An 8,877-nucleotide genomic window follows, 5' to 3' on the forward strand; every position below is an offset into this window, starting at 1 on the left:
CACTGCATTGTCTGTAATACATACCTGATGGGAAAAGAGACTGGGTTGTCTGTAATACATATCTGATGGTAACATAGACTGGATTGTCTAAATACATACCTGGTGGTAACAGAGACTGGATTGTCTGAATACATAGCTGATGGTAACATAGACTGGATTGTCTGAATACATAGCTGATGGTAACAGAGACTGGATTGTCTGTAATACATATCTGATGGTAACATAGACTGGATTGTCTGAATACATACCTGATGGTAACAGAGACTGGATTGTCTGTAATACATAGCTGATGGTAACATAGACTGGATTGTCTGAATACATACCTGACGGGAAGAGAGACTGGATTGTCTGAATACATAGCTGATGGTAACATAGACTGGATTGTCTGTAATACATACCTGATGGTAACATAGACTGGATTGTCTGAATACATACCTGATGGTAACAGAGACTGGATTGTCTGTAATACATAGCTGATGGTAACATAGACTGGATTGTCTGAATACATACCTGACGGGAAGAGAGACTGGATTGTCTGAATACATAGCTGATGGTAACATAGACTGGATTGTCTGTAATACATACCTGATGGTAACATAGACTGGATTGTCTGAATACATACCTGATGGTAACAGAGACTGGATTGTCTGTAATACATAGCTGATGGTAACATAGACTGGATTGTCTGAATACATACCTGACGGGAAGAGAGACTGGATTGTCTGAATACATAGCTGATGGTAACATAGACTGGATTGTCTGTAATACATACCTGATGGTAACAGAGACTGGATTGTCTGAATACATACCTGATGGTAACAGAGACAGGATTGTCTGTAATACATATCTGATGGTAACAGAGACTAGATAATCTATTGTAAAATGTATATAGACTGAATCAATTCGTTTACAATATGCATAGAGTTAGTCTGGTTTATCCAAGTCCCAAAGCATGTTTACATGTATAGCAGCAAACAAATGTTAACTAACAGCAAGTGTTACCAGGTACGACAGGCAATCATACAGATTGTGCAATAGTTGGGACAACAGAAATATCTAGGTCACGGTTGTGTGGCATCATGCTCAGCTGATTCAATCTAATGCGTAACACATCCTATGTGGTTGCATGAGGCAATTTGTCACGGCGCAAGCGGGAAAACACATCGTGACATCTTCAGTTTGGAAAACCGACGATACGAGAACTGGACATTAGGATACAATGGTGGATATATTCGCCTTCAGTCCCACAACTGTGTTATTGTGTGTGTTGGCTGTGCTAGCTGTGTTATGGCTGCTAACACAGCGTCCTTCCGGCCTCCCACCCGGACCCCCTCTCCTCCCGATTGTTGGGAATGCCCTCTCTATGGGCTCTGATCCCCGGATCACGTTTAAGAAACTCAGGCAACAATATGGCGACATCTTTAGTGTGTACCTGTTCAACGTACCACTCATCGTCCTCAACGGCTACAGCGCCCTGAGAGACGCCATTGTCAAGAACGCCGACGTCTTTTCTGACAGGCCACACACGCTCCTAAATGACTTCATTGCCCGCGGGAAAGGTTGGTGTCATAATTTGTTACAGCACAGTATGAACATTGGGCAACATAAATGGAGGTGTTATTTTGGGCAACAGAAGTTGAGATTTTATTGGGGCAACAGAGGTGAAGGTGTTATGTGGGTCAAAAGAGGTAGAGATGTTATGTAAAATAACAACTTCACCTCTGTTGCCCACACATAACACTTCCACCTCTGTTGCTTAAAATAACACCTCCACCTCTGATGCCCTAAATAACACCCCCTCCCCCCTGTTGCCCCAAATAACACCTCCACCTCTGTTGCCCTAAATACCACCACCCCTGTTGCCCAAATAACACCACAACCCTGTTACCCTGAATACACATAACATCTCTACCAGTGTTGTGTTGCCCACACATAACATCTCCTCTTGTGTTGTGTTGCCCACACTTAACATCTCCTCTTGTGTTGCCCCACATAACATCTCCATCAGTGTTGTGTTGCCCACACATAACATCTCCTCCTGTGTTGCCCCACATAACACATCCACCTGTGATGCCCTAACCATCACCTCCACATCTGTTGCCCTAAATAACACCTCCACTTCTGTCGTCCTAAATGAAACCTCCACCTCTGCTGCCCTAAATATCACCTTAATATCTGTTCCCATAAATAATACCTTCACCTCTGTTGCACACACAGAACACCTCCACCTCTGTTGCCCCAAATAACACTTCCATCTCTAATGCCCTTATAGCACCTCCACCTCTGTTGCCCCAAATAACACTTCCATCTCTAATGCCCTTATAGCACCTCCACCTCTGTTGCCCCAAATAACTACCCCACCTCTGTTAACAGCTTCACCTCTGTTGCACACACACATAACACTTTCACCTCTGTTGCTTCAAATAAACCCCCCGTGTTGCCCCAAATAACACCTCCACCTCTGTTGCCCTAAATATCACCTCCACATCTTCTCCCCTAAATAACACCTCCACCTCTGTTGCCCTAAATAACAACTCCACCTCTGTTGCCCACACATCACACTTCCACCTCCGTTCTTCAAATCCAGCCCCACCCCCCACCCCGTGTTGCCCCAATTTACGCCGCCACCCCTGTTGCCCTGAAGAACACCTTCACCTCAGTTGCCCTACATAACACCTCCACCTCAGTTGCCCAACATAACACCTCTACCTCTGTTGCCCACACATTTAATAACGCCTCCACGTTTGTTGCCCCACATAACATCTCCTCCTGTGTTGCCCACACATGACATCTCCTCCTGTGTTGCCCACACATAACATCTCTCTCTGTGTTGTGTTGCCCAACATAACCTCTCGACCTGTGTTGCCCCACATAACATCTCCCTCTGTGTTGTGTTGCCCACACATAGCATCTCCTCCTGTGTTGCCCACACATAACATCTCCTCCTGTGTTGCCCCACATAACACATCCACCTGTGTTGCCCCACACTGTGTTTGTCCTTTTTATTTTCATTTCACAGGTGTGGTTGGTACCTCTGGGGAGCTCTGGCGCGAACAAAGACGCTTCACCCTCAACACTCTCAGAGAGTTTGGAGCTGGCAGGAACATCATGGAGGACAAAATACATGAAGAAATCTCGCAGTTTCTCGAGGCCTTCGAGACAGAACGGGGACACGGGTTTGACTGCATCCGTCTGGTGCAGAACGCAGTATCCAATGTCGTCTGCTCCACTATGTTCGGCAAGCGATTTGAATATACAGACCCGCTTTTTATTACATTTTTGAAAGCTATGGACGAAAACTTTTCCAACATAGGTGCGGCTGCTGTGTTGAACGTGCTGCCTATTGTGCGCTTTCTGCCAGGGGATCTATTCAAATTTAAGAAGACTTTGAAGAATGTGGATACCATCACCTCACTTCTGCTACACCCTATGATAGAGGAACACTTGCAGAACCACGACGATGATAACGTGGACGACTTCATCCACGCATACATCAAGGAAATGCGACTTCGCAAAGAAAAGCAAGAGGACACGACCTTAGACTGTAAGCATAAACTGAACGAAGATGTATTTGTTATACATGACTTTAAACTGTAAGCATAAACGGAAGCTGTCGGATTCATGCTAGATTTTTACAGTACATGAAAGGTTCTGGTATTTGACACTCAACATCGAATGTCTTAACTCCTTACTACCTTCGTTTCGGAACCGGGACAAGAAGCCCCTTTGTAAAGCTCGTGTGCTAACATCAAAAGGTTGAGTGAGTGAGTTTTGTGATAACTATGATGACGCGGACGACTTCATCCTCCCCTATATCAAGGAAATGCGACGTCGCAAAGAAAAGCAAAAGGCAACGACTTTATGTTCTGTGTTATTCCTTAAGTGTAATGTTGCGGAATTTCATACTACCTTTTTGGCCTTGTCTTGGTAAATTTGTAAATAATTAATTTCGTTTCTGTGTTACCATTTATGACTTGGATAAATGCGTTGGGTTTAATGCCGTTGTTAATACAAGTAAAATCACGACGTGTCGGAGCGTGTGTGAGGAAAGGCCCAAAAGACTCCTATAACATCGACCCAACCCAACCCCAACCCCAACCCCAACCCCAACCCACACCACCCTCACCACCTTACTTGATATGCACGGTGTGTTATATCAGTGTTGATGTTCTGTTTCAGTGGAGAACCTGACCAGGGTTATTGCAGACATTTTTGTGGCCGGGACAGAAACCACATCCACTACAATTCGATGGACACTGGCCTACTTTCTCCATAACCCGGATGTACAGGAAAAGTGTTTTCAAGAGATCCAGGAAAACATCGGCCAGAGCAGACGACCCTCCATGAAGGACAAGACCAATCTGCCCTATGTCGAGGCAACCATTATGGAAGTGTTGAGACGAGCGGATATCGCCCCTACCGCTCTCCCACACACCGTTCCCCACGATGTCCAGTTCAGAGGGTACACGTTCCCAAAAGGTGCCAACGTCATATTGATGCTTGATTCGGTCCTACAAGACCCGGATGTGTGGGGCGACCCAGACAACTTCCGTCCCGGCCGTTTCCATGACGACACTGGCAAGATTATAAAGAAAGAAGAGTTCATTCCCTTCTCTCTGGGTGAGTTTACTCGCCGGAAAAAACACAGTCCTACAGTCACAGTCATTTCTTTGTGAAACATTACACAAGTGTTCTTAATACACTGTCGAGCTGAAGAAACTATACCCATTATGTAACATTTATCATAATTTGGCAGCCGTGAAGATCCGGGTCAGAATAGGTCTTCAGCAACCCATGCTTGCCGTAAAAAGCGACTACGCTTGTGGTAAGAGGCAAGTAATGGGATCGGGTGGTCAGGCTCGGTGACTTGGTTGGTGCATGTCATTGTATCCAAATTGCGTGGATCGATGCTAATGATGTCAATCACTGTATTGTCTGGTCCAGACTCGATTATTTACAGACCGCCATCATAAAGCTGAAATATTGCTGAGTGTGGCGTTAAACAACAAACAAACAATATTATAATTTGGGTTCGAACGTGAAATAATGTTTCATAACTACAAACGCTACATTTGGAATAATATATTACCTCGGTTGTCAAGCCGAATTTTGTTGGCATAGTTTGTTTTACTCGTCAGTGTATTACAAATTAAATACAGTGAGTGACATTCAACAAGTCCAAACCCACCCAACCTCAACCAGCGGGACGCCAAGGTAACAGCTTGTGTTTGTCATCGCAATGAAGCAATATTAACGAATTATTGTATATCTACGTATGCGGCAAAGATGCTGACACGAATAGGTCGGATATTTCCTGAACAAGGACATTAGGAATTAAAACTCAAGGGTTTGAAATATTTCAGGTCGACGAGTTTGTCTGGGTGAGTCGATGGCCCGGATGGAGTTGTTCCTCTTCCTGACCACCATGATCCAGAGGTTCAAGTTCGTCCCTGTGGATGGCCGGATGCCCTCCTTGGATGGAATCATGGGTTTAACTCATTCTCCAAGACCATTTCTCATGAAAGCTATTCCCAGGGTTTAATCAGTGTTTGTGCGTGGGTGATTGAGGGAGTAGGTGTTTAGGCCGCTTTTAGTTACAATTCAGCACATTATTACCTTAACACATTGTACATATGTGGGGAAACCGATTCCGACGAGCCGAAATATAACCACGAGGCTACTCCTCAACCCCTTAATCGTTTTTTGATCATCTCAATGACAAACGGTACCATTATACATTCTTTTATACTTTGATGGATTTAGCTTTAGCGTATCTATCCGTGTGACAGACAAGCAGTTGTGTTTGACTTGATTGCTTTGACCTTTACATATACAGCATCAGATATGGGCGACATTTCACTAAAACCTGATGAGTCATTTCCGTAGCCACGATAGGGCAAATCGTTTACTGTTCGGGGATCTTGGATACCAAGTCAGCCTCGCTTTGTTCGTAAAACAGCGAGATCGGTAACTGTCCGCCTAGACTTGCTCAAGTCTCTAAGGCAAACATTGTTAGTTTTGACAACAATTTCTAGATTATATAAATAATACGAACAAGTTGTCCCTGTAAAATACTGACGCCCTTAGTTGTACTGTCCGCGTATGAAGACTTGACTGTTATAAGGATAGAATTACTATACACCCGTGAACATATCATTCAGTACAGCCTTGGAGCAAGGCTAGTGTCCGCCCACAGGCTGTTGGGAGTCCGGATCAGAATATGACCAGAGCACAGCATGTTTTTCACAAGGGCTGCCCTCTTTGGGAATCTCGTGGTCAGGTTATGTGCCGTGGCTGATTGCATGACATCTTAACCTGACCGCGAGGACCGTTGCTCATTTTCCCGAGAGAAAGCTTTTGGTTTAGTTTTATCCTTTTCAAAAGGCAAAAAATGCTGAAAATAAACATTATATGTTTTTTCCATATATATTGTCATTTATAATAATTTAGTCCAACACTTGCGTGTACAAGTTCATTTGATAACGTTTGTCTTGAAATCAGTTGTTGATGTGTTTGTGTTTGTGCGCAGATGTGTGTGTGTGTGGATGTGTGTGAGTGTGTGTGAGTGAGTGTGAGTGAGTGAGTGAGTGTGTGTGCGTGTGCGTGTGCATGCGTGTGTGTGTGTGTGTGTGTGTGAGATGATTGTTGATTGTGTGACATTTATCTCACAAACCTTGTACGATTAACATGGTCTTCTTATTACATGGTAAAATAATATATATTAAATTCACTAACGTTATTCCAATAATACTATGGTGGTGATCTCAAAGCAGTGAAAATGGGCAATATAACCCGGTACTCATCTTTAAGTTTTCCCAGCAAACACATTTTACAGTGTCGCTTACAACGAGCAATATCACCGTCATTTATCATAAATGGCAGTTTTCCGCTTCTAACACAAGTCGGCTGTATTCACGAACCGTGAATTTACAATAATGATACTCTACTAAAAGGGATTTACATTTTTTACCCAGACATCACTTTGAATACCACTCTTGCTGATTACAATTTTTTAATTTTCGTACAAAGTTCATTGGCGTTGGGTAACCCGGTCGGTTATCTTCTTCCATTTGATCTACTACCGCTGTGTAATGATGTTAACCCCCCAACACATCGATAAAACCAGACCGAGTCAATCGTGATTTCTCGTGACCAACTCGTGTTATTCCGGGCCAAGCCGAATAGCGCCTCTTGTTCCTCACATGGCCATTTTTGCGACAAGGTCCTATCTAAGCGCAAACGGGCAACTAGTTGCATAATGATTCAAGTATATTTTCCCCATATATCATATATATTGCAGATGCTATTGAAAACACATCGGGACAGTTGTCCTCCTCATAGCGGAAGTCATCAAACTATTCTTGATGTGACCAGCTTTGAAGTTCATGATATGGTCAGAATCGTACAATCGATTCTGCTTTTGGCAGATATTTCTTGTGAAGATGGAAAGTTTGTTTTTGCGTATATTGGTTCCCATGGACGATGAAATATGGCCATCAATAATATTTCAGATGACTACTTTCAATGGTGTCTCACCAGAATGACGTTGTGTAGAGACAGTGTGGATGCACTGCGGGTGTTGGTGTCGCTGTCTCACCAGAATGACGTTGTGTAGAGACAGTGTGGGCGTACTGCGGGTGTTTGTGTCGCTGTCTCACCAGAATGACGTTGTGTAGAGACAGTGTGGGCGTACTGCGGGTGTTGGTGTCGCTGTCTCACAAGAATGACGTTGTGTAGAGACAGTGTGGGTGTTTTGTTGGCGTTTGTGTCGCTGTCTCAACAGAATGACGTTGTGTAGAGACAGTGTGGGCGTACTGCGGGTGTTGGTGTCGCTGTCTCACAAGAATGACGCTGTGTAGAGACGGTGTGGATGCACTGCGGATGTTTGTGTCGCTGTCTCACCAGAATGACGTTGTGTAGAGACAGTGTGGGTGTTTGCAGGCGTTTGTGTCGCTCTCTCACCAGAATGACGTTGTGTGTAGAGAGTGTGGGTGTTTTGTTTGTGTTTGTGTCACTGTCTCACCAGAATGACGTTGTGTGGAGAGAGTGTGGGTGTGTGTAGGCGTTTGTGTCGCTGTCTCACCAGAATGAGGTTGTGTGGAGAGAGTGTGGGCGTACTGCGGGTGTTGGTGTCGCTGTCTCACCAGAATGACGTTGTGTAGAGACAGTGTGGATGCACTGCGGGTGTTGGTGTCACTGTCTCACCAGAATGATGTTGTGTAGAGACAGTGTGGATGCACTGCGGGTGTTGGTGTCACTGTCTCACCAGAATGACGTTGTGTAGAGACAGTGTGGATGCACTGCGGGTGTTTGTGTCACTGTCTCACCAGAATGACGTTGTGTAGAGACAGTGTGGATGCACTGCGGGTGTTGGTATCGCTGTCTCACCAGAATGACGTTGTGTAGAGACAGTGTGGATGCACTGCGGGTGTTGGTGTCGCTGTCTCACCAGAATGACGCTGTGTAGAGACAGTGTGGGTGTGTTGTTGGTGTTTGTGTCGCTGTCTCACCAGAATGACGTTGTGTAGATGCAGTGCAGTTGTCCTGCGGGTGTTCCCAATTTCACCGCGTGCCTCTAAAATAAATCAGAAACATTTCAGAACACAGAAAGCATGAATGAACCAAATACTCAAGCACATGACAAAACATTTTGCAGTGTGAGGCAGAGAAAATACAAACAGGAAAAACGCATACCACCTGAGTCGACCCAACAGCTGAAGCGCGGCACACGAACTACCTTGGTGGTTCCTGGAGGCCCCGTGTTTACTGTTATTCACACCCACATAAGTAAACACACCAGGCTGTTGGATTTCGTACTCCTCGCTGAATGGGAGTAACAGCTGGGGCTTAGTTATTAATTAATTCTCACCGGAACCT

General features: G+C 44.7%; 1 protein-coding gene across 1 annotated transcript; it reads left to right on the forward strand.

Annotated features, from left to right (window-relative positions):
• The first annotated feature begins 1,054 nt into the window (after positions 1-1,054).
• LOC124133948 (cytochrome P450 2U1-like) lies at positions 1,055-6,425 on the forward strand. Its single transcript, XM_046498552.2, has 4 exons — positions 1,055-1,559; positions 3,020-3,544; positions 4,180-4,620; positions 5,364-6,425. Exons 1-4 carry the CDS (start codon positions 1,220-1,222, stop codon positions 5,540-5,542), a joined length of 1,485 nt encoding a protein of 494 aa, XP_046354508.2. The 5' UTR covers positions 1,055-1,219; the 3' UTR covers positions 5,543-6,425.
• Positions 6,426-8,877: the final 2,452 nt, after the last annotated feature.

Source organism: Haliotis rufescens, unplaced genomic scaffold, assembly GCF_023055435.1.
Source record: "Haliotis rufescens isolate VD_foot unplaced genomic scaffold, xgHalRufe1.0.p SCAF_17, whole genome shotgun sequence".
NCBI classification, from domain to species: Eukaryota; Metazoa; Mollusca; class Gastropoda; order Lepetellida; family Haliotidae; genus Haliotis; species Haliotis rufescens.